Source organism: Serinus canaria, chromosome 26 (genome assembly GCF_022539315.1).
Source record: "Serinus canaria isolate serCan28SL12 chromosome 26, serCan2020, whole genome shotgun sequence".
NCBI lineage: Eukaryota > Metazoa > Chordata > Aves > Passeriformes > Fringillidae > Serinus > Serinus canaria.
In genome coordinates, this window is record NC_066339.1 from 3,959,194 (window position 1) to 3,984,932 (window position 25,739).

The 25,739-nt window shown below is 55.8% G+C and overlaps 2 protein-coding genes across 5 annotated transcripts in view; both read left to right on the plus strand.

Annotated features, from left to right (window-relative positions):
* The first annotated feature begins 391 nt into the window (after positions 1–391).
* PPP1R15B (protein phosphatase 1 regulatory subunit 15B) lies at positions 392–7,383 on the plus strand. Its single transcript, XM_009099799.4, has 2 exons — positions 392–1,982; positions 6,026–7,383. Exons 1-2 carry the CDS (start codon positions 594–596, stop codon positions 6,236–6,238), a joined length of 1,602 nt encoding a protein of 533 aa, XP_009098047.1. The 5' UTR covers positions 392–593; the 3' UTR covers positions 6,239–7,383.
* A 6,359-nt stretch (positions 7,384–13,742) lies between these two features.
* Positions 13,743–25,739, plus strand: part of PLEKHA6 (pleckstrin homology domain containing A6) — a 47,001-nt gene continuing 35,004 nt past the window's right edge. For 3 of the 4 annotated variants that reach the window (XM_050985199.1, XM_050985200.1, XM_050985205.1), the window contains exons 1-3: positions 13,743–14,130; positions 14,465–14,541; positions 14,915–14,972. In XM_050985199.1, coding sequence (XP_050841156.1) covers positions 14,048–14,130; positions 14,465–14,541; positions 14,915–14,972 — 218 coding nt within the window. In that variant the 5' untranslated portion in view covers positions 13,743–14,047. Of the gene's footprint in view, positions 14,131–14,464; positions 14,542–14,914; positions 14,973–18,445; positions 18,526–25,739 lie in introns of those variants that run through there. The other variant, XM_050985202.1, reaches the window with a different exon arrangement.

A 25,739-nucleotide genomic window follows, 5' to 3' on the forward strand; every position in this document is an offset into this window, starting at 1 on the left:
AGGCAGGGGTGGCACATCTGTCCCTCTGCCTGCACATCTGGGCACACATCTGTCCGCACCTTTGCCTACCGCACCCTCCGGGGGGGGGTCTGGGGACTGCCTCCCTCAACTCCCAGCACCCTCCAGCTCCTCTCGCAGTGCGCGCCTCGCCCAGCGCTATCCCTGGAGCTGACAAAGTGTCCCCAAAGTGTCCCCACAGTGTCCCGTGACCGATCCCGGGTGGGCTCGGGGTCCCCCCGCTCCCCCCAGCCCCCGCCGCGCCGCTAGGGGGCGCTGCCGTGCGCCGCGCGCCGGCTGATGCAATCCCTGCGGGGCGTGGCCACGCTGGAGTGGGCGTGGTTCTTCCGACACCGCCCAATGGGAGGTGGTGACGCGAAGTAGGCGGGGCAGAGGAGGTGACGCCCCGCCCCTCCCTCCTCGACCGAGAAGGGCCGAGGCGGTGGCGCCGCCATTTTGCGCTGAAGCTGCCTCAGGATGGAGTCGAGACCCGAACCGGAGCTGCCCGCCGCCCCCCGAGCCTTCAGACTCACCGCCCCGCCACGGAGCGCCGCTCCACACACCCCTCCGCACCGCTGGCAGCGCTGAACGGCCTCATGGAGCACAGCGGACGCGAACGCGCCGGCCCCGGCTTGGGATGGGCCCGACTGGGCCTGGCCGGGGCCTGGCCGAAGCTGGCGGGGCCCAGCGCGGCGCCCGCCGGCGGCTCGTCCCAGGCGAGCTCGCCCTTCTCATGGCTGCGCGTGGTGTCGCAGCTGCTGTCGCCGCTTCCCGCCCTCCTGCAGCGGCTGCTGCCCGGCGCCGCGCTGAGCTCCGCGCTCTGCCCCGCCAAGGCGCCGCCACCGCTGGTGCTGCTGCCCAGGGCGGACACCTCGCTGGACTGGACCGAGGAGAAGCTCCCGGAGAAGCGGCCGGAGGGCGGCTCGGAACCCGCGGGGCTGTGGGGAGCTGGGCTGGTAAGGAACAGCCTGGGGGCCCTTCCCGTGGATTGGTACGTGCTGGGTTTGGAGCAGGGCAAGAGCCACCTGCCGCAGCCGCTGCGAGCCGAGGGCCTGCCCGAGGTTGAATTCCTGCGCAGCAAGCGCCTGGCGTTCCTCCAGCGCTGGCATCTGCCCGTGCCCGACCCCGACCACGGCTACCACAGCCTGGAGGAGGAGCAGCAGCAGCAGCACAGAGGTGTCTGCAGGGAAATTGGGGATTTAGAGCAGCCCGAGGATGCGGGGAGACAGCCCGGAGGTGTCCCCGAGGGGCAGGAGGGGCTCCGGGACGCGGCCGAGGTGGGAGAAGCCTTGGCTGAAGAGGAACGTGAGGACTCGGAAACAGAGCGAGACTTCCCAATTTCCACCAGACCTGCCTGTGCGAATAAATTAATCGATTATATCATCGGGGGAGTATCCAGCGGGGAGGAGAGTGAGGGTGAGGAAGACTGGGACGATGGTGATGATGATGATGATGAAGATGATGATGACGGGTTTGACAGCGAAGAGCTGCCCTCGGACTCAGACGGCGGCAGCCAGGACGGGGAGAGGCTTCATCTGTGGAATTCCTTCTACAGCTTGGATCCCTACAACCCTCAGAACTTCACAGCCACCATCCAGACGTCTTCCAGCGAGCCGGGAAAGGGAATGTCGGACCTGGAGGAGGAGGAGGAGGAGGAGGAGGAAGACTCGTGGGCAGAGTCCTCCGAGGGCTCGCCGAGTTCCGAGGAGGACGAGTGGGACTGTGACAGCGTGGATGAGGCGGAGAACTTGAAACTTTGGAACTCGTTCTGTAGCTCGGACGATCCCTACAACCCTTTAAATTTCACGGCGGCCTTTCAGACAGCGGAGAAAAAAGGGACGCCGGGTTTCCAGGGGACAGAGAGGGCGACTTGTGTCACCTCGGAGCGTTTCAGCCTGTGTAGGGTACAGCTGGAAAAACACAACTGCGGGAGCACTGAATTGGGGCAGGGCAGGGAGAAAACCGCCAGTTCCAAGAGGAAAAAGGTATACAGATTTTATTAATGTTTTTATGTTAAAAAAATTAAAAAACAAAGCCACGTTGAGCCAAGTGGGGGTGAGGTCAGCGTTCCATATGTGCTGATAATTTCCCTGGAATGTTGAGCCTCATCCTTGGCACGTGATGGGAAATTCTGAGGCTCATTCTCGCTGACTACCGGGGAGGAGAATTCTTTTCTCTAGACTCAAAAGTTCTGTTTCCCTTTTTAGTTGCCATTTCTCTTCTGTTTCTCTTATGGTTTCGACGTCAGAGAATCTCCAGGCCTGGAGTGGAAATTTTTCCCTGAGAAACTCCGGAGCTGTGAGGAGTTTCCCTGAAAATCACCAGTTTTTGTTCAAAGGAAGTTACTCAAGACCTGAAACTGAAAGATTTTTTAGGATTTTTTTATATAACCCAGCTGGGCTTGTTGAGTGCTGTGGAGTAAATTTGGGGTTCCCATATAAATTATCCCAATATTCCCATTTCCATTTAATATAGTAATAAATATTATCATATTTTATTTTTTATAAATATAATAATTCTATTAGAATTATGGATTAGCTGTTTATGGCTTTCCTATTTATATAAATAATGATTCTATTAGAATTATGGGATAGCTGTTCATGGCTTTCCTATTTATACAAATAATGATTCTATTAGAATTATGGGATAGATATTTATGGCTTTGCTATTTATATAAATAATGATTCTATTAGAATTATGGGATAGATATTTATTGCTTTCCTATTTATATAAATAATGATTCTATTAGAATTATGGGATAGCTGTTTATTGCTTTGCTATTTATATAAATAATGATTCTATTAGAATTATGGGATAGATATTTATTGCTTTGCTGTTTATAAATATAATCATTTCATTAGAATTATGGGATAGATATTTATTGCTTTGCTATTTATATAAATAATGATTCTATTAGAATTATGGGATAGATATTTATGGAAGGGATGTATTCAAAAACTGGACTTTTGAGCCCAAACAAAATAATTTGATTTTTTTAATTAATTTGGGCATTAATAACAATACTGATGCCTGTGCTGGGCTGCAGATAAACAGGAATTGATCCTAAATTTTTAGGAGCTGCAGATGTTCAAGGTGGATTCCTCAAACCTCTGGCTGAGGAATGACTTGAGTACCAAACCCTGGCCAATCCAGTGGTGGAACAAACCATTCAAACAGCAAATATTCACAATGATTTCCTATTTTCCCAGCAGCTCCATTGATTTCCTGCCTTAATTCCGGTCGATAATTGACTGAGAGCACTCCCGAGGGGTTGCAGCAGGGATTTTGGGTTTGGGTGCTGAAAGAAGGGATGAGCTGGCTGCAATCTCCCAAATGACGTCAGAGCGCCGGGAATTGCGGCTCCGAGTGATGTAAAAAAGCTGCAAGGTGGGGATGGGGCTGATGAAACAGCTCCTGGAGCCCCTGCTGCAGAGCCAGGCACATTCCCGAGCATTTTTGGGAATTTTCAGCCACCTCAAGGCCATTCCCAGCTGGAATCCCGCGGTGTTTTGTTCCCACAGCTGTAAAATCTGGGAGTGTTGGTGGCACTGTGGGAATTTCTTCATCCTCACCCGCTGATTTCTGGAGTCTCCTCTTCCTCCTGTCCTGGGGCAGAGTGGGAAATGTCCCTGATGGAAGGAATGGCATCACCCAAACCCTGCTGGAATTCCAGGTTTTCCTCCTTGGCACCCTCCTGATCAATCCTAGGAGTGGAGCAGCAATTTTTTATTTTATTTTTACATTTCCATGATTTGTTTTTTTTTTTTCTTGCTTCCAGGAATATTTGTCCTGCAGCAGGATTTGTTCTGAGGAATCAATGCTGATTTTATAGGCTCAGTTTGTGCCTTTTTAGAGCTGAATGCAGAGGCACAAACAGTCCAGCAGGAGCCTGAAATAAGCTGGGTTTAACTCACCCTTAAATCCTTCCTGTGATCTTGGTCTAAACCCTGCCAAGTGCAGATCCTCAGCCTATAAATTGCTTTATTTGCTTAAAATAGCTGAATAGCTGCCAGAAGGAGTTAAAAGGGACACTTTGGTGTGGAGATTTTTAATTTTATCGTGTGAACTCCACCCCCTGGAATTCCAGGAAGAATTGTGACAGTTTTTCTGTGTATATTTTTAATTTCATTATGTGAACTCCACCCCCTGGAATTCCAAGAGGGATTGTGACAGTTTTTCTGTGTATATTTTTAATTTCATTACGTGAACTCCACCCCCTGGAATTCCAAGAGGGATTGTGACAGTTTTTCTGTGTATATTTTTAATTTTCTACATGAACTTCACTCCCCTGAAATTCCAGGAGGCATTGTGGCAGTTTTTGTGTGTATATTTTTAATTTTTTACATAAACTTCATGTCTGGAATTCCAGGAGGGATTGTGACAGTTTTTCTGTGTATATTTTGAATTTCCCTACATGAACTCCACCCCAGGAATTCCAGGAGGGATTGGGAGTTTTTCTGTGTATATTTTGAATTTCCCAACATGAACTCCACCCCAGGAATTCCAGGAGGGATTGGGAGTTGGTGAATTTTTAATCCAGGACAGGTTGTTCTGGTCACGTTGGGATGAGTGTTGTCCCCTGTTCCTTCCTTATCTGTGACTCACTGGGCTCTTGACTCAACAAAACCCTTCTGATTTTTTTGGGAGGGTTGTTGGGAAATCCTCAGCAATCCCAGAATCCCAGCAGGGATCCCAGAATCCCAGCAGCAGTCCCACACATATTTAAATAATATTCTGTTTATTTTCATAATATTTTAATCCATATTTTAAAACAATTTTTATCCATATTTTATTTATTTTTATCTATTTTTTGTGCCATTTTTATCCACTCTCCAGCCTGGCCTTGGACACTCCAGGTCTGGAGCAGCCCCAGCTCCTCTGGCAGTCCCATCCCAGTCAGGAATCCCTTCCCAACACACTTAAGAAACAATTCCAAACCCTTTCACCACTCAAACCCCAAATTCACCACTTTAAATTTGATTTTCCTGAGAATCCCTGCCTGAATCCCTTTCTGTTTCAGGTGACATTCCAGGAGGAGGTGACAGAGTGTTACATCAGCAGCCAGGAGGAACAGAAAGGGCCTCACAGTCTGATTATTTCTAGAATATTTTAATCCATATTTTATTCATTTTTATCTGATTTTTTGCCACTTTATCCACTCTCCAGCCTGGCCTTGGACACTCCAGGTCTGGAGCAGCCCCAGCTCCTCTGGCAATCCCATCCCAGTCAGGAATCCCTTCCCAATACACTTAAGAAACAATTCCAAACCCTTTCACCACTCAACCCCCAAAATCACCACTTTAAACTTGATTTTCCTGAGAATCCCTGCCTGAATCCCTTCCTGTTGCAGGTGACATTCCAGGAGGAGGTGACAGAGTGTTACATCAGCAGCCAGGAGGAACAGAAAGGGCCTCACAGTCTGATTATTTCTAGAATATTTTAATCCATATTTTATTCATTTTTATCTATTTGTATCTATTTTTTTCTTGTTTTTATCCACTCTCCAGCCTGGCCTTGGACACTCCAGGTCTGGAGCAGCCCCAGCTCCTCTGGCAATCCCATCCCAGTCAGGATTCCCTTCCCAATGCGCTTAAGAAACAATTCCAAACCCTTTCACTCCTCAACAATTTAATACCAAATTCACCACTTTAAACTTGATTTTCCTGAGAATCCCTGCCTGAATCCCTTCCTGTTGCAGGTGACATTCCAGGAGGAGGTGACAGAGTACTACATCAGCAGCGAGGAGGAACTGAAAGGGCCTCACAGTCTGATTATTTCTATAATATTTTAATCCATATTTTACTTATTTTTATCTGATTTTTTGCCACTTTATCCACTCTCCAGCCTGGCCTTGGACACTCCAGGGCTGGAGCAGCCCCAGCTCCTCTGGCAATCCCATCCCAGTCAGGAATCCCTTCCCAATACACTTAAGAAACAATTCCCAACCCTTTCACCACTCAACCCCCAAAATCACCACTTTAAATTTGATTTTCCTGAGAATCCCTGCCTGACTGCCTTCCTGTTGCAGGTGACATTCCAGGAGGAGGTGACAGAGTACTACATCAGCAGCGAGGAGGACCGCAGGGGTCCCTGGGAGGAGCTGGCTCGGGACGGCTGCCGCTTCCAGCGCCGCATCCAGGAGACCGAGGAGGCCATCGGCTTCTGCCTGAGCCCTGAGCACAGGCTGAGGGTATTCCAGAGGCTCCAGCAGCCCCATTCCCACAGGACTGACCCCTTCTAGAACCTTCCACCTCCTGCAATTCGCCTCACCCTTCAGTTGGTGACATCTCCATCACAAGTGGCAGCTGCATGTGCTGGAATGGGGAGAAAAATGGGATTTTTTTTGGGGTTTGTTTTCCATTTTTTTTTTTTTTCCTCAGTTTGATATTCAACAAATTCTCATTTTGATATTGAGATAAAAACCCCCCTGGAGATCCCCCAGAAGGGTGAGAGCTCTAATTGCATTCCTGTTAATTAGCACTTGACACACACACAACCCAGACTGCTTGGGGTTCAACCCATTCCCAAAAAATGCCTTTTCCTGCCATACCTTGGGAAGTGTGGCGACTCTCCCCTTGGATTTTTGCACTTTTGGAAAAAAAAAAAAAACCACAAAAAAAAAAGAATATTTTGAAGGAAATATTTATGGGGTTCATTCCCTGGAATTGCAGTTTTGATTTAAAATTCCCTGAGGGATTTTTTTTTTTGGTGTGTTTCTCCATTTTTTTTCCAGCTTTTTCAAAAACCTCATTTTTAAAAAATCCTTTCTTTTAAAGGATTTTTTCCCCATTTTTTTTTTTTGCTTGGAATAATCCAATATTTGGGTATTTTGAGGTTTAAATATTCCAGCCAAGCTTTGCTCTGATTGATTTCAATAATTCCCTTTTCCAGGGCCTGCAAGGAAATTCCTCCTCCCAATTAATAATTAAAACTTAATGAGGCTGTGGATGATGCTTGAATTTAGGGAGGAAAATTCCTGAATTATTTAATTCATCTTTGCTGTAATTCTGCTTTGGGAGAGGGATTGAAGTGAATTTTTATATCCAATCTCTTTTATCCTGATAATTTTCTTGGATTTAAGGAAATTTTCTTGGATTTAAGGAAATTTAAAGGGCAAAAAATTTCTTTGTTTTCTATCCCCAAAAAAAATCAGTATTAACTCTTTGTGTCTGCACTGGGCTCACCAAAAAACATTTCAGTGAGAGGACAAAACTCTTTATTTATCTTCTTAATTTAAAATATGACATTATTTAATCAAAATCCTTGAGGGAAAAAAGAACTTTGGAGCTGGAGGTTGGTGTGGGAATTTTCCAAGCAGGGAAAATAAAAATGGAAAAAATTCCAATGTTTGCACAAAGCTGGGTCAATAAATCAATTATTTGTTCAGCTGGCCAGAATAATTTCCATTTTGTAGAAAAAAAAACCAACTTTAAAGTGCTTTAAATTTATCCTTAATCCCTTCAGGTTTTAATTTGGAAGAGAATTATTTCTTCCTGATTTGAAAATCCCAGAATTTTTGGGTTTATTCTTTATTTTTCTCGCAGGAAGTGACTGCTTGGAGTTGAAAAATTCTCTTTTTGTGGTGCAATTAGAAATTTAAATTAGAGTGGTATTAACTCCAATTCCAACTGTTTGCCATCCCAAAAATTGGATTTTTTTCCTTTAAAATAAAAAATTTAAAAATTTTTTATTAAAAAAAATTCCCTCAAATCCTGAGAATTCCATTTGGAATTTTTGCATTTTTTTTCTCTTTTTTTTTTTTGGAGGATTTTACTCCCATTGGATCTGCTCTTTAATTCAGGGGGGGGAAAATGGAATTCCAAGAAGAAAAAAGTGTGGAATTTCTGATCATTCCAAGGAAAATCCACTGCATGAATTTTCCCGTGGATCTCCCAATCCCTGGGATTTTTGGGGGGATTTTTGGAGGATTTTTTTGGGGATTTTTTGGGATTTTTTTTTTAATATATTTTGGGGAGATTTTTTAGGATTTTTGGGGGGATTTTTTTTTATTTTTGGGATTTTTTGGGGATATTTTTGCATTTTTGGGGGATTTTTTTGGGATTTTGGGATTTTTGGGGATATTTTTGCGGGGATTTTTTTTTTTTTTGTGGGCATTTTTTTGGATTTTTGGGGATTTTTTGGGATATTTTTGGGGGGATGATTTTTGGGTGTTTTGATTTTTTGGGGGATTATTTTGGGATTTTTTTTTTTTTTATATTTTTGGGGATTTTTTGGGGGGATTTTTTTGGGATTTTTGGGATTTTGGTGCTTCATTTCTTTATGGACACCTCGAATTTCTTGGTGCTCAGGAGAACCTTGGGAGAGCTGGGAATCCCCAGCTGCTTCCAGAGATTTGAAACCTTGGAAAAAATGAGATTTTTTTTAATCAGAATTCCCATGGATGAGCTTTCCCCACTTCTCCAACCTCCTTTTCCCAGCTATTCCACCTGAAAATTGAATTTAATTCCCACCAAACCCTCAGAGCTCCTTTTTTCCCCTCTAAAATTCCTTAAAGCACCTGGGAAGCAAAACTTGGGAGGGATTTAAATCAAAACTGTGATCTGCAGATTTTTATTTTTGTATCATTTCGGGGGGGGGTGGGGGCAAAGTTTGGATTTGGCTTTTTATGGATTTTTCCTTGATTTGTGGCCGCTTTGTTGGGGTTTTTTCTACCTAAAAAAAAAAAAAAAAAAAAAAATTCTATTTCTGTACATAAGAAACTCTTCAGGACTAATCTGTGTGTTGGAATAAAGAGATTTGCAAGATAAATTTATTTGGGGGAAGAAAAAAAAAAAAAAACCAGCTGGAAAATCCAATTTTGGGTTGGGTTTGTGGGTGGGGTTTGGGGTTTAGGGCTGGAATTCCTGGCAGGAGCTGGGAAATGATCCCAAAATTCAGGTTGAGGAGGAATAAACTGGATTTTTTTTTCCCAGGGATTCTTAAGGATTTAAATTTTGGGATTTAACCAAAATTTTGCTGCCAGCTCCCATTGGAGGTGACACCCCCAGGGTTCTGGGAATCTCTGGAATTTTGGGAAGAAATTCCAACTTCCTGGAGGTTTATTCCTTAAAAACTTCACTCAGAATTCCCACCTTGGGGCACAATCCTTGTTCTCACCTTATTTATCCCTAAAAACACCCCAAGGTTGATTTTCCTGATGATCAGGATAAAAAACTGCAGGAATAAATATTAAAAAATCCGGGAATTTCCTGCAGTATTCCCAAAAAAAAAAAAAAAAAAACCCAAACTGGATATGGGGAATTGGGTTTTTTTCTTGTAAAGACGGTTTATAAAATGGATGAAGAAGTTGTTGCAAAATGGGAAGGGGAGGGGAAAGGCGGTGAAGGGGGAAGGGGAAGGGGGGACAGTGGAAGGCGGTGGGCTGTGAAGGGGAAGGGGACAGGGGAAGTGATTAGGGGGAACGGGGAAGGGGTAAGGAGGCGGTGGGAAGGGGCGAAGTTGCAAGGGGGACGTGGAAGGGGGAAAGAGGGAAGGGGGGAAGGGGGTAAGGGGAAGGGGAAGGGGTGGGGGGAAGGAAGGTGGAAGGGGACAGGGGGAAGGGAAGGGGGGCAAGGGGAAGGGGGAAGGAAGGAGGGGGAGGGGGAAGGGGAGGGGGAAGGGGGAGGGGGAACGGGAAGGGGAAGGGGATAGGCGAGAAGGGGGAAGGGGAAGGAGGAAGGAAAGGAGAAGGGAACAAACGAGGAGGAAGGAAAGTCACTGCCACTCCCCTCCCTTCCTTCATTAAAGTAACAAACACACTTCCCACAACCTCCAAACCTTCCCAAACCTTCCCAAAACCTTCCCTTTTCCGACCTTTACCGGAAATCTGGTTAATCCTCCGTTATTTGTCCCCGTGTGTTTTTCCCGGTTTTTTCCCCTTTTCCCTATTTATCTCCATTCCCTAATTCACATCTTTCCTTTCCTTTCCCCTTTCCATCAAAGCCCTATTTCCCTCTCTCCATCCCAAAGGCTCCCCAGGATCCTGGGGTCGGTGCCAGCTGTGCCCTCTCTGCATGCCAGGCACATCCCTGGCTCTGGACATGGGCAATGTGGGATCCAGCCCAGCTCCCTCCTTGTGCCAGGCAGGAGCAAAGCCCCAGCAGAACTTTTGGCTTCAGCTCCTCCTCCTGATCCTTCCTGGGATGGTTTGGGTTGGATTTGGGGTGCTGGCAAAGAGGGAAAAGCAGATCCAGCTGGAAAACATTCCCAGAGCTGCAGGAGGTTTTGTTGGCATCGCCCCAGGCTGGATTGCAGGAAATCAGGGATGGATGGAGCCCCCAGGGGATGTTCTGGGATGGGTGGCAGAGGTTCATCAGCATCTCCAGCATTCCCAGCAGGAATTCCCTGGCACCATCCCCCCAGAGCAGCTGGAATTCACACCAGGTGTGAAGGGCAGGAGGAAATTCCAGGGTCTGCTCCAGTTGGGAATGCCAGGGGGAGCCACAGGGATTGTGGGTGTGGTGTTCCCAGGCTGGCACCTTGGAGCAGGGAGGAGAGCCAGGGGCACACCTGGAGTGCCAGGGGCGCTCCTGGAGTGCCAGGGACACAACCTGGAGTGCCAGGGACACACCTGGAGTGCCAGGAACGCTCCTGGAGTGCCAGGGACACAACCTGGAGTGCCAGGGACGCTCCAGGAGTGCCAGGGGCACACCTGGAGTGCCAGGGGCACACCTGGAGTGCCAGGAACGCTCCTGGACTGCCAGGGGCACACCTGGAGAGCGAGGGGCACTCCTGGAGTGCCTGGGACACACTTGGAAGTGCCAGGGACACACCTGGATTGCCAGGGTCACGCTGGTGGGGACACCCTGGCACAGAATTCCCACCGAATCCGCGGCTGCTCCATCCCTGGAAGTGTCCAAGGCCAGGTCGGGCAGGGCTTGGAGCACCCTGGCATCCCATCATGGAAGTTGTCCCTTCCTTCCCTAAATCCTGAAATCCCCCCCCATCCCAAGCATTCCATGATTCCGGCCGAGGAGGGGACATCGCTTGGGGACAGTGGCAGCGCCACCTCCCCCGCTCTCAGCCGCATTCCCGGTTGTTTTTTTTTTTTTCCCGGGAATGTTTTGTCCAGAAGGTGGTGCCAGAACCGTTCGGGACGCGCGGCCACCGAGGCCACCGCCCCCTCTGAGGTTGTCCCCAAGGTGCCACCGCCCCCTCTGAGGTTGTCCCCAAGGTGCCACCGCCCTCGCCATCCTCTGGATGACTTTTGGGACTGGAAAATCCAGGGCGGGAGCGACAACCGCCCCTTTGCGCGGAGCCGCGCCCGGTTCTGTGACATTCCTGGTGCCTGAGCCACAGGATCCAGCAGGAAATGTCCCCAGCCGGGCTTTGTGTCACCCAGCAGGGTCACCGCGGGCTCGGTGTCCTCCCTGCCGGGGTGACAGCGCTGTCACCTCGCCGCACATCCCTTTTCCAGCTGCTTCCCTCCCTTTGTTCCCTGGTCCCGGCGGGATTTGGAGGGTGGGAATGGTGTGGAGGAGGAGGTGGCAGCTGGTGGCTTCTCCATGGGGACATCGGGAAGGGAAAGGAGAAGGAGGAGAAGGGGAAGGAAAAGGGAAGGAAAAAGGGGAATGGGAATGGGAATGGGAATGGGAATGGGAATGGAGAAGGGAATGGGAAGGGAAAGGGAAGGGAAGGGGAAGGAAGGGAAGGAAAGGAAAGGAAAGGAAGGAAAGGAAAAGGAAAAGGAAAGGAAGGAAGGAAAGGAAAGGAAAAGGAAAGGAAAGGAAAAGGAAAGGAAAGGAAAGAAAGGAAGGAAGGAAAGGAAAAAGGAAAGGAAAGGAAAGGAAAGGAAAGGAAAGGAAAGGAAAGGAAAGGAAAGGAAAGGAAAGGAAAGGAAAGAAAGGAAGGAAAGGAAAAGGAAAGGAAAGGAAAAAAGGAAAGGAAAGGAAAGGAAAGAAAGGGAAATGAAAAGGGAAAATGAAAGGAAAGGGAAAATGAAAGGATCCTCATCCCCCAAACCAGCATCCCTGTCCAATGCCATGGATTTTCCTGCAGGACACATTCCCTCTCATCCTGCTGTCCCCTTCCTGGTGTCCCCAAGGCTTTTGTTATCCCAGGAAAAGGCAGCAAATCCGCCTGGTTTGGGAGGGGATGGAATTTGGGCGCTCTGGGAGTCACCACAACCCTGAAGCAGCTCCAGCCTGAGCTCCTGATTTATTTCCTTCAATCCCAGATCCCTCCATTTCTCTGTCTTGCCTCTTTTTGGGGGAAAAATGAGGAATTTGGGGCACAGTCACAGATGGGGGGAGGGTGGAAGTTTGGGATTCATGTTGGGGACATGGCAGGGTCACCCAAAGGGACAGATCCCTGCGGATAACCCTGGATATCCACCCTGGAAATGTCCCAGGACAGAGTTTGGGTTAACCTGGGATAAGGGAAATGTCACTAGAGGAGCTTGAAGTCCTCTCCCAGCCCAAACCAGTCTGGGATTGCATGGAAACGAAAAGCCCTGCTGGTATTCCCAGGTTCCTCTGGAATGGAGTTTTCCAGGTGAAACAATGCCCAGGGAATGGAACTTTTCCAGGTGAAAATGCCCAGGAAGTGAAGCTTTTCCAAGCAAAACAATGCCCAGGAAATGGAGTTTTTCCAGGTGAAAAAATGCTCATGGAATGGAGCTTTTCCAGGTGAAACAATTGAAATTGAGTTTTCCAGGTGAAACAATGCCCAGGAAATGGAGTTTTTCCAAGCAAAACAATGCCCAGGAAATGAACCTTTTCCAGGTGAAATAATGTCCATGGAATGGAATTTTCCTGGTGAAACAATGCCCAGGAAGTGGAGCTTTTCCAGGTGAAAATGCCCAGGAAATTGAGCTTTTCCAGACAAAAATGCCCAGGAAGTGGAACTTTTCCAGGTGAAACAATGCCCATGGAATTGAGCTTTTCCAGGTGAAACAATGTCCAGGAAGTGGAACTTTTCTAGGTGAAAATGCCCAGGAAATGGAACTTTTCCAGACAAAACAATGCTCATGGAATGGAACTTTTCCAGACAAAACAAAGCCCAGGAAATGGAACTTTTCCAGGTGAAACAATGCCCAGGTAATCGAGTTTTCCAGGTGAAACAATGCCCAGGAAATTGAGTTTTCCAGGTGAAACAATGCCCATGGAATGGAATTTTCCTGGTGAAACAGTGCCCAGGATGGTGGCAGCGCCAGGTGCCATCAGCTGCTCTCCCAAAGGGACCAACCAGACGTGTTTTTCTCACCCAGTGGTTCAAAGAACACCAGGAAAAGCTTTCGGGGAACTGGTTTCCCCAAATCCCAGCTCTGATGTGGGGACTGAGCAGGAAAAACCCCAAAATGCTCAGTTCAAACATTCAGCTCCATCTTGCAAGTCTCCTCCAACCTTCATAATCCCAAAATCGCTGCTCTGAGAACCAGGGAGTTTTGGGAACCAGGGAGTTTTTGGGAACCAGGAAATTTTTTTTTTTTTTTCCTTCTTTTCCACCTTTGGGGCTTCTCCCGAGCCAGCAGACAGGAGGGCAAATTGGCTCCTTCAATCAGTGGCCCAGGTGCCTCCCAGACCCCACCTTTGGCCTTAAAAGACTTTTAATTGAGGGCTGCGAGAGAAAATACCCGGTGGGCAGCCCCAGGAGCGCCGCAGATAATCATCAGGGTGCCCTACATACGGCTTGGCTGCCAGATCAGACGGGCCAGAAGAATCCGACATTGTTCCAAAATGAACACGAGAGGGAAGTAACAACTCCGTAATTACTCACCTCCAGTTAATTGATGGTAATTACAGCGAGGAGGCACTGGAGGAAGCAGTGACGAGCTGGCCCTGGAGAGTCACGGCGAGGGCTGGGAGTGTGCACAGCGGCTCCGAGGGGGTTAAACTCCATGGGTTTGGTCGGGAATTTTTTTTTTTTTTTTTTGCTTTTCCCTCCCTGCCGGGTTATTCACAGCAAACAGAGGCGGTGGAAGGGCTGAGCTGAGCCTTTGCTCCTGGGGACAGCCCGGGAGTCGTTGCCGGGCACTTCCCGAGTGAGGAGGGTGTTGTCCCGGCTGGCAGCGCGGGGGCTGCTCCGTGCCCGAGCCCCCCGTGCCACCCCCATGGGGGATGACATCGACTGGCTGGACCTGCCGGGCAGGTGGACCTACGGCGTCTGCGGGGACGGCAGGATCTTCTTCATCAAGTACGGTCCTGCCCGGAGCCATGCTGGGGTGGGGAGGGGGCTCTGCTGGGGCTGGGGGAGCGGGGTGAGTGTTTGGGGGGCTGCAAAGGGTGGGGGGCTCGGTTTGGGGTGCGGATAAGAAGTTCCTGTGCTGTCCCATGGCGCAGCCACCTCTCCTGTCTTCCCTTTTCTCCCTTCTTGGGGACAGCGCTGTCACAGTTCCCCTCTTCCCAAAAATCCACTCGTTTGGCTGGAGAAGCCCCCCGTGGTGGCAGGAGCCTTCTCCAGAGATAGGAAGGGGCTGCTGAGCCCCCCCCGGGGGTGCTGACAGCTCCTCTGTCCTTGTCCCTCACAGCGACGACACCAAATCCACCAGCTGGGTGCACCCGGGCTCGGGCTACGCCATCCAGAGCGGGCACTTCTCCTGCCCAGGTGAGCCTGGGCCCGGCTCCTGGGGGCAAAGGTGCAGTGAAATCCCCCGGGGGTGCAAAGGAGACCCCCCAAAACTGAGCCAGCAGGAGCTGTCTGCAGCTGGGGAGGGCTGGGGGGGGTCCACGAGGTGATGCTGTCTCTCCCCAGTTTGGGTTTTCCTGGTGGATTTTCCCCTCCCTCCTGTGGTCTCTGATGAGGAGGAGCCTCAAACTTCTCCAAAAATGTTTAAGCCTTGTGAGAGCCAACCACGGCAGCACAAAGCGTCACCATCACCCCTCAATCCCTTCCCTCACCATCCTGCCCTTCCCTGGGAGGGGAGGGTGACACCGGTGGGGACAACGAGGGTGACCCCGCTGCTGGCCTGTCCCCGCAGGGCTGCCCCGAGGCTGGGAGGTGGACACCACCATGCACGGCGGCCTCTACTTCATCAAGTAAGTGAGGAGAGGCCGGGGGTGAAGCTTTTGCAGCCCGGGGTGCTGCGGGACGCTCCCTGGGCAGGAGCTGCGCGGGGATGGGGCAGGAGCTCCTCGGGGATGGGGCAGGAGCTCCGCGGGGATGGGGCAGGAGCTCCTCGGGGATGGGGCAGGAGCTGCTCGGGGATGGGGCAGGAGCTCCTCGGGGATGGGGCAGGAGCTGCTCGGGGATGGGGCAGGAGCTCCTCGGGGATGGGGCAGGAGCTGCTCGGGGATGGGGCAGGAGCTCCTCGGGGATGGGGCAGGAGCTCCGCGGGGATGGGGCAGGAGCAGCCCCAGCTCCAGGGCCCTGCACCTGCAGCTCCTGCTCCAAACGCCCATCCCAGATGCAAAATTCTCCTCGGAGGCTCCGGGGTAGGGTGGGCGAGCCAGCCACCCCCTTCCCCGCGTCATCCCGCAGGGAAACATCCCCCGGAGCCCGGCGGGGAATTCCTGGAGCTCCTGGATTTTGTGGGGAGGAGCTCGGTGGCGCGGAGGGTCCCTGGGGCACGGAGCTGGCTGTGCTGGCCGGGCCGAGGCAGCAGCGGCTCCGTCAGGCTCCAGCTCGGGGCGCTGCTCCCGGTTCATCCCACTGGGTTGTTCCCCATTCCCTCTCGCCCCTTCCTTGCCTCCAGTGCTGGGATCGGGGCCGTGGCGAGGAGATTTTGGTGTCTAGACAGGCTGAGAGCTGCAGGCTGTGCCTCGCCTCGCGTGGGGCTCCGGCTCCTGCCGGGCGAGGCTGTTCCAGACGGGATCTTTGAGCCCGTCCCTATCTGGCTCCCGGAGCTTTCCCGGTGTGCCCAGACAGCAATAAAAACCCGGCGAAGGGAGCAAAGATCCCCCGGCGGGCTGGAGCAAAGCGCCGGGATCAGCCGCTCTAATCTGGGCAGCGTCCTTGAGGCAGCCCCAGACGGGGCCGGGAGTGCGGCTGGGGCTGCTCCGGGAGACTCCTGGAAGGGTTGGAGCTGTGACCTCAGGAACGACCTTCCTGTGTGTGCCGGGACATGGGAATGTCACAGCAGAGCAGGGAATGGGCTGGGACTGTCCTAGGAGCCTCCTGGAGGAGTTGGAGTTGTCACCTCCTGTGTGTGCCGGGACCTGGGAATGTCACAGAGGAGCAGGGAATGGGATTGAGCTGCTCCGGGAGACTCCTGGAGGGGTTGGAGCTGTGACCTCAGGGGTAAGGACCACCTTTTGTGGGTGCCCCAGGACCTGGGAATGTCACAGCAGAGCAGGGAATGGGATTGGGGCTGCTCCAGGAGCCTCCTGGAGGGGTTGGAGCTGTCACCTCAGGAATCACCTTCCCCATGTGTCCTAGGACCTGGGAATGTCACATTGGAGCAGGGAATGGTACTGGGGCTGCTCCAGGAGCCTCCTGGTGGGGTTGGAGCTGTGACCTGAGGAACCACAGTCCTGTGTACCCCAGAACTTGGGAATGTCACAGTGGGGCAAGGAATGGGATTGGGGCCACTCCAGGAGTGTCCTGGTCAGGCTGGAGCTGTGTCCTCTGAGTCAGGGAGCGCCTTCCCTGTGTGCCCCAGGACCTGGGAATGTCACAGCAGAGCAGGGAATGGGACTGGGGCTGCTCCAGGAGCCTCCTGGTCAGGCTGGAGCTGTGCTGTGCCTGTGCCAGGCTCCTCTGGGACAGGAACCACCACCTTCCCTGAGCCCCTGGGAATGTCACAGCAGAGCAAGGAATGAGGTTGGGAGCTGGTGGCCACCAGGCCAGGGCTGGGGAAGGGTCCTGCCAGCCCCACCTGTGCCTCAGGGGACCCAGTGGTGACCATCATCCTCCAGGGGTGGCACCAGGCCCAGCTGTGGAGGAGGGAAGCTCCAGGGGATGCCAGGCACCCCCCAGCCCAGAGTCCCAGTGTTCCCACCCAAAAATTGGGATTTTCCATCTTGGTCCTGACCCCAGCTCTGCCTGCAGCAGGAGAGGCCCTGCTGTGACCACGGCTTTGGGATGGGGCTGCTCCAGCCACAAAGGGAACAGGGAACAACCCGACACCAGACTGGGGTGCTCAGCCTGCCTGGGGGCTGGGGGGCTCCCCGAGAGCTCCCCAGCTTCTCCTGGGCTCTTTTTGGGGAGCAGGGGCACAGTGGGAGGTGGAGCAGCCCCTGTGGATCCCCTCTGCCTGCGGAGCGGGGGAATGGCTGGGGAAGGGGCCTTGGGGAGGGGACAAGTGCCATTTTGGGGTCCTGCAGTGGGCTGGCAGGGAGGGAGGGTGTCCCCCCGCGCTGTGGGGACACAGGAGGCAGCAGATCCAGTGAAAGCCACCCCTGTGGCCAGCCCCTAAAGCCCTGTGGCTAATGGGGGATTAGAGGATCAAGGGCGGCGCCGTTTTCCCTTCCCAGAGCGCCCTGGCTGTCCCCAGGCCTGGCACAGGAGGTCCCTGTGGGCTCTGAGCCTCAGCTGGGTGCCAGCAGGGTGCCACCACGGGCCTGGCAGCTGTGACAGGCAGAATGAGGGCAGTGCCATGGCCTGGGGCACCGTGCCACGGCTGCAGGGCCGCAATCTGCAGGGCCAGTGCCTCCCATCCCAGCTCCAGGAGCCACCAGGCCGGGCTGGGGACCTCAGCAGGGCCCTGCCAGCCCCACCTGAGCCATCCTGGCCACCAGCTGGGCTGTTGGGGACTGTCCTGCCACCCATCCCTCCCCGTGGGTGACAATCCCGGGGTGCAGAGCCTGGGGGTGCAGACCCCACCCCGCTCCAGAGGGATCCACACCCGGCTGGCACCGAAGGGTGCAGGATCCCGAGGGGTGTGGAGGGATGTCCTGTCTGATCCAGGGGGGATGCAGGGACCTCTCTGCCCCCCATCCCAGTGCTGGGGGGCCTGGGGAGCACTGTCCAACGCTGGGGTGCAGGATCTGGGATGTTGGGATGTGGGAAAGGGAGAAGGGGGATGCACAGGGGAGCTCGGTCCCTGCTGTGCCCAGGTTCTGGAATTCGGGTCCAGGCTGTGCCAAGGCTCTGGAATTGGGGTCCAGGCTGTCCCCAGGTTCTGGGATGTGGGTCCAAGCTGTGCCCAGGTTCTGGAATTCGGATCGAGGCTGTCCCCAGGTTCTGGAATGTGGGTCCAGTCTGTGCCCAGGTTCTGGGATGTGGGTCCAAGCTGTCCCCAGGTTCTGGAATTTGGGTCCAGCTTGTCCCCAGGTTCTGGGATGTGGGTCCAAGCTCTGGGATGCGGGACCAGCGGATCCCGGGGCTGCTCCCCGCGGGGTGCGCGGGGGGGGGAGCAGTGCTCTCCAGCCCCTTCGCAGGGTCGGGGTCCCCTCGGTGCGGCCCAGGAGGGCTCGGCGCGGTCCCCCCGCGGGCTGCGGAGGTGGGGGCGGTGGGGGCGGCGCGGCCCCCCCGCCCTGCTCGGTGCCAGCCCGGCGTCACGTGCCGCTCGGTGGCCCCCGAGCATGCCCAGCTCCGGCTGCGGCTCCGGCTCCCGCTCCGGCTCGGGCTCGGGCTCGGGCTGGGGGTGGCCGGGAAGATGCTGCGCCCGTAGGCAGCGGGGGGGGGACCGGCCGCTGCCCGCCCCGCACGGTGAGTGCCTCCGGCGCGGCTCCCTTCTTCCTCCTCTTCCTCCTCCTCCTCCTCCTCCGCTCTTCCTCCTCCTCCTCCTCGCGGGCGCTGAGCGGGGGGCGCGGAGCGGCAGCGCATCCCCTCAGGGTGCTGCTTGGGGGGATCTTTTAGGGGAGGGGAGGGGGCTGCGCTCCCACCCCATGGGCAGAGCAGGGCGCGCTGTGGGGGCCGGCACCCCCCGGCCGCCCCAGGGGCTCCCCCTGCACCCCCTGCCCCTCATGCCGAGCTTTGGGTGAGGAGTGGCCCCCCCCGAGCTGTCCCCGCCGTGTATTTATGGGCTGCGAGCTCGTTTGTGCCCCCAAAACCCCAAATGCTGCGGGCTGGGGACCCTCTGGGTTTGGACCCCCCGGGCTTGGCCCCGACTCCGTGCAGGGGCAGAGCAGCTCCGAGGCTTTGGGGGAGCCCCGCTATTCGCTGTCTCAGCACCCCCAAACCCCATCCTGATGAAGGGGGGCTCGGGAGGGCCGGACGCCCCAGCGCCGCGTGCCGTGCTGGGGACGGGATGTGATGGATGGGGCTGAGAGATGTCGTCTGGCGCTTCCCAGGAAAGCCGAGACCTTCCCTTGGCTCCGCGGCTCGTTTCGCTGCCTGCTGCGTGCCGAGAGCCATCCCCCTCCTCCTCCTCCTCCTCCTCCTCCTCCGGGCCGGGAGGAAGGGCAGCGCCGCCACTCCGGGCCTCCCTGCACCGGGGGGTGTCTGGCGGTGCCGGAGACGCGCCCCGAGCCCTCAATCGCAGCTTTGTTGCGCCGCTCGCAGCTCGGAGGGAAGCAGCCTCTGATCCATCACATGATGGGGATGTTCATACGCCACGAGTCTATTAAAGCCCAGCGGAAGGGGCCGGACCGGCCTCCCCCCGGGGGCTCGCCGGGGACCCCGCTGCTGACCGCGGGCTGGGGGCGTCCGGTCACTCCGGGGACTCGGCCACCTCCGAGGGCACCGCGCAGCACCTGGCGCTGCCATCCCGCGGTGTCGCGGTCCCTCGGGTGCAGGGGGGGGGCCCCCGCTCCAGATGGCCGCGGGAGCCGCTCCGTTAATCCCCGAGTGCGGGGAGGGAGCCGGGGGGCACCGCGGGGTGCGGGGAGCGCCGGCCATGGAGGGAGCCGGGGCTGGCGTTTGCTGCAGGATGCATCGCTCCAGGCTGGCTGCGGCGCTGCGTGCGGCTCTGCAGCCGGGATCGGCAGCACCCCGCTGCTTTCTCCCACTGCTGCGCGTCCGCAGGAGCGCCTGCAGCCCGCCGTGAGCCCGCCGTGAATCCTGTTGTGAATCCCTCCATGGATCCGTTCTGCCCATGTGATCCCAGATCATGTGAGATCCCTGAATCCCCGTGATACCTCCATAAATCCCACCGTGAATCCTGCCTTGAATCCCACCGTGATCCCTCCATGAATCCCACTGTGATCCCTCCATGAATCCCACCCTGATCCCTCCATGAATCCTGGTGTGATCCCTCCGTGAATCCCTCCATGAATCCCTCCATGAATCCCTCTGTGATCCCTCTGTGATCCCTCCGTGAATCCTGCCCTGATCCCTCCGTGACTCCCACCCTGATCCTTCCATGGATCCCGCCCTGATCCCTCTGTGAATCCCACCCTGATCCTTCCATGGATCCCACTGTGAATCCTGCCTTGAATCCCTCTGTGATCCTTCTATGAATCCCACCCTGATCCTTCCATAAATCCCTCTGTGATCCCTCTGTGATCCCTCCGTGAATCCCTCTGTGATCCCTCCATGGATCCCACCCTGATCCCTCCATGGATCCCACCCTGATCCCTCCATGGATCCCACCCTGATCCCTCCGTGAATCCCACCCTGATCCCTCCATGGATCCCACTGTGAATCCCGCTCTGCACCGAGCTCATCCCGGGCTCCCAGCCCTGCACGCACTGGGCTCGGTGTGTGAGTGTGGCTGCTCCAGACCCTTCCCTGGGTCCTGCTGGCATTTCCTCGTGGGAAAGGAGAGCTCCTGAAGCTCCTGTCCCCCTCAGACCTTCACCCGTCCCTCTTGTCCCTGTCCCTTCACCAGGAGACGCTTCCCAAGCCAGCTCCTTCCCTCCTCGGCCTGGCAGAGCCGTGGCTGGGGGACACCTGAGCCTGTCACCCACCCCCGTGGGGACACAGAGCCAGGATGAGGAGGTGGCTGAGGAATTACAATTCCTGAGCTAAAAATCCCATGGGAAGCACAAAATCCTGCTTTTATGGACTTTGGTGTTTGCAGGGCACCCCCAGCCCACCATGGAGACCCCCCGGCACCCATCCTGCTGGACTGGGTACCAGGGACATCCCACAGCGACAGGGGCTGTGGCGAGGGGTCCCCAGGTGCCCAGAGGTGCCCCTGGCAGAGGCGGTGACAGGGTGACAGCGGCTGGCACCGGGCTGGCGCTGCAAAGCGCGTTTTCCTGCCGAGTTCCCATAGAAACAGGCGGGAGCAGCCGCGGGGCTGGCGAGGACGAGGCAGAGGAGGGACGGGCAGGAGGGTGAGGGACATGGCTGGCACTGCCTGGGTGAGGCCACGATGCCAACACCTCGAGGGCACCGCTGACCAGTGGCTGCTCCCTGCCGTGGGGAAGGGACAAGGGACAAGAGCGTGGCCGTGGCTGTGTGTCACCGTGGCACGGGTGAGTGTGTGTGCCCGTGTGTGTGTGTCGTGCTGCCCACATCCCCCACGCCACTGCCAGGGTAGGCACAAAACCCAGCCCAGATGGGCACGGAGGGGATTTTAATCCCCCCGAGGCCTCCTGAGCCAGCCAGGCAGGACCGGGGTTGTTTTCTGCTCCATCTGTGCCCTCGGGAATCAGCCGGGCTGGGGATTTCTCCCGGAGCTGGGCTGGAAGGGGCTGCATGGCTCCTTTGCTGCTCCTCTCTCCCTCTCTCTCTGCCTCTCTCTCTCTCCAAGGATTTGGTAGTAGCATCCCCCACTCCTGTTTTCCTTGGAAAACACGATCATCCGCAGCAGCAGCAGGCAGGAACAGCGCCCCGAGGAGCGCGCTGCTGCCTCCTCTCCAGCCTCCTTCCTCCGCAGCGTTCGCAGCTCTCCGCCCACCCAGGGAAGTCCTGCCCTGCCGGCAGCCCCTTCCCACTGCCCCGCGGGGAGGTGATGATCCAAAACATCCCAAAACATCCCAAAACATCCCAGCTTCTCCTGGCATGGCTCGGGAGAGCAGGGCACGGGTAGATTGAGAGGAACCATCAGGCAGAGGGAGGGAAGGGACACGTGTGGAGCCCCAGTTCCAGCCCTGCCTGCTCCTTCCACCATCTCAAGCTGGAAAATCCCCCGGGATTGGGGTGTTCTGTGCAGACAGCGCTGCTTTTCTGCGTGGATTTGGTTTGGTTCTGGTTTTTACCCAGCGGCAGCAGCACAGGGAGCCCTCCCAGGGCCTGTCCAGAGCTCCAGAGCCAGGCTGGAGCAGGGAAAAGGCTCCAGAGCAGCAGCTGGGGGGGCAAGGTGGCTCCGGCATGCAGGGAATGAGGCTGGATGGTGACAGGAGTGAGCCTGGGTGGGGTCAGGGAACAAGGATAGACGGTGGCAGAGAGGCTGGATGGGGTCAGGGAACAAGGATGGATTGTGACAGGGAGTGAGCCTGGATAGTGACAGGAGTGAGGCTGGATGGTGGCAGGGAATCAAGGATAGATGGTGGCAGAGAGGCTGGATGGTGACAGGGACTGAGGCTGGATGGTGACAGGAGTGAGGCTGGATGGTGACAGAGAGGCTGGATAGTGGCAGTGGCCGGTTGTGCCCTTAATCTGCGAATTCACTAAAGCTCTTTAATAAAGATTCAAAGTCACCAACTTCTCAATTAAGGGATGAGGCAGCTCTTGATCCGCGTTTCTGGGTCAGCCGGAGAAAGGCCATTTAAGACCTTTGATGTTGCCAGGGAATAAACACCGGGCTGTTCGGGAGGACGGGACGGGTGGCTCGGCCTCCTCGGGGCAGCCCCGAGCCCAACCCCGGCTGCTCCTGACTCATGGGCTCGTTTTGGGAGAAAGTGGAGCTGCTGGAACCGCTCCAGAGGTCAAGGAGGAGCGGCTCCAGCAGAGATGGATGCTCCGAGGGCTGGAGCATCTCTGCTTGGAGCCAGGCTGGGAGAGCTCAGAGGGAGAGCTCAGGGGGAGAGCTCAGGGGCTCTGAGCTCCAGGGAGAGCTCAGAGCCCCTCCCAGCGCCTGAAGGGGCTCCAGGAGAGCTTGGAGAGGGACTTGGAACAAGGAATGGAGGGACAGGAAGCAGAGAATGGCTCCCACTGCCGGAGGGCAGGGATGGATGGGATTTTGGGAAGGAATTCCTGGCTGTGAGGGTGGGGAAGCCCTGGAATGGATTTCCCAGCGAAGCTGTGGCTGTCCCATCCCTGCAAGTGTCTAAGGCCGGGTTTAGGGGTTTGAAAGTGTCCCTGTTCCCTGCCCAGCTCTCCCAGAGGAACTGGAGGGCTCTGGAGTTCACTGGGACCCTCTGGACTCACGGGTGGTCCCCACCCCGCCAGGGCCCCTCGGCTCTCCAGGGCTCTTCAAACCCTCTGTTTACCTCAACAGCAGCCGCCTGCACGGGTGTTAATTGCAGGAGCCGGCAAGGCACTAATTAGGGGATAATGAGACGCCTTTGTGTGTGTTTGGCAGCGCGGCGACAGACGCCCTGCTCCGAACACCGAGCACCCCGCGGGCCGGGGCCTTGGGGAGGGGCCGTGTCCGTGATCCCCCCACGCTGTGTCCGTGATCCTGGATCGTGTCCGTGATCCTGGACAGTGTCCGTGATCCTGGACCGTGTCCGTCATCCCCCCACGCTGTGTCCGTGATCTTGGGCCATGTCCGTGATCCTGGATCGTGTCTGTGATTCCCCCCGTGCCGTGTCCGTGCGCCCCCCCCCCACTGTTTTCATCATTCCCACACCGTGTCCGTGATCCCCCCGTGCCGTGTCCGTGGTCCCCCACTCCGTGTCCCCCATCCCCTCTCCCGGGAATTGTTCAAACCCCAGCCCCGCTCCCGCCCCACCGTGACCCCGCAGCTTCTCCCGCGTCCCCCCGGAGCCTTCCCGAGCCTCCATCCCTTTGTTCTGGGAGCGGGAGGCAGGACCGGTGCCGCCATCCCGGTGCCCTCGGCCATCCCGGGGACCGTCCCTCCCCTCCTCGGCGTGTCCCCACTCCTGGGGGGCTGGAATGGGGGGGCTGCGGCTTGTCCTGGTGAACATCCCGCATCCTCCCGCCGCTCCCGCACCCCCGTTCTGCCTCTCCCGCCGCTGCCGTTCCTCCCCTCCCGCCGCAGCCACCGGGAGCCGCCGTTTCCCCTCCGAGCTTTCCTTACGTAACGGAGCCGGCAGCGGCTCCGGCAGCTCCCGGGCGGCACCGAGGCCTGGGCGTCGCATCCAGGTGGAAAAGCAGGGATGAGGCTGCTGGATTTCTCCGGGATGGGATGGGAGATCCCTCTCCAGGGACAGGAGGGATGGGAGTGGAGCTGGGAGGGATGTGGAGGTCCAGGAGGGTTTGGGGAGACCCCCAGGAGGGTTTGGGGAGACCCCCAGGAGGGAATTTGAGATCCAGGAGGGATTTGGAGTTCCTAGAGGGTTTGGAGAGACCCCCAGGAGGGTTTTGAAGGTCCAGGGGAGTTTGGAGAGACCCCCAGGACGGTTTGGAGATCCAGGAGCATTTGGAGAAACCCCCAGGAGGGATTTGGAGATCCAGGAGCATTTGGAGAGACCCCCAGGAGGGATTTGGAGATCCTAGAGGGTTTGGAGAGACCCCCAGGAGGGTTTTGAAGATCTAGGAGGACTTTTAGGGATCCATAGGAGGGTTTTGGAGAAGCAGGAGCTTTTGGAGGGACCCCCAGGAGGTTTTTGTAGGTCTAGAAGGATTTAGAAGGACACCCGGGAGGTTTTGGAGGTCCAGGGGAGTTTGGAGGAACCCCCAGGAGGGTTTTGAAGGTCCAGGGGAGTTTGGAGGAACCCCCAGGAGGACCAGGAGGATTTTAGGGACCCCCAGGAGGGTTTTGAAGGTCCTGGGGAGTTTGGAGAGAACCCCCAGGAGGACCAGGAGGATTTTTAGGGACCCCCAGGAGGGTTTTGGAGGACACTTCAGGGTGGGTGCTGAGCTGCGGGATGAGCTGGGGGATGAGGTGCTGGTGATCCACGGGGACAGAGCTGGGGACAACCAGGACCAAGCAGCCTCCACGGGCTCGGGTGGCTCCGTGGGGCTGTCCCGGAGCCCCGGGGATGCCGTGCCGCGGCTCGGGCTCCGGTGGAACAGCCGGGACCGGTCGGGCAGCCCCGGCTGCCTCCCCGCCCTGCCCGGCCGGTCCCGCGGGGCCGAGCCCCGAGCTCGGCAGCGCTTCCCGGAGCGCCGGAACGCGGAGCTGCCGCACGCCCGGGGGGGCTGCCGGGCCACGGGGGAGGGGCTGTGCCCACGGCAGAGCCCTGGCACAGCATCCCAGCTGGGAGGAACAGCTGGAAAATTCCATCCCACTGGCACTGCCACCCGGTAGCCTCGGACCCACAGCCCGGGCTGGGCACGGGGAGGGCTCGGAGGGACCTCCGGGAGGGCTTTGGAGTTCCAGAAGGATTTGCAAGGACCCCAGGAGGGTTTTGGAGGTCTTGGAGGGACCCTTAGAAGGGTTTTGGAAGTTCAGGAGTTTTTGGAGGGATCCCCAGGAGGATTTTGGATGTCCAGGAGGATTTGGGGGGACCTCCAGGAGGGTTTTGGATGTCCAGGAGGATTTGGAGGGACCTCCAGGAGGGTTTTGGATGTCCAGGAGGATTTGGAGAGACCTCCAGGAGGGTTTTGGAGGTCCAGGAGGATTTGGAGGGATCCCCCAGGAGGGTTTTGGAGGTCCAGGAGTGTCTGGAGGGATCCCCCAGGAGGGATTTGGAGGTCTTGGAGGGACCCTCAGAAAGGTGTTGGAGGTTCAAGAGGGCTTGGGAGGGACGTCCAGGAGGGTTTTGAAGGTCCAGGAGTGTTTGGAGTGACCACTCCTGGCGGGCTGTCCCCTTGCCCAGTGTCCTTGGTGGCCTGTGGCTGTGGCCAGGCGTGCCCAGATAAGCGGGATCCCGCAGGAATGTGATTTATGGGGACAAAGTTCACCTGCCCTGTGCAGCCGCGGCCCCTGGGATGTGGGATGGCCCAGAGGGGGACAGGGTCATCCCCTCCCAGGTGCCACCAAGCCCTGACCCTGGTGGCGGCGGGGACAGAGGGGTAGCACA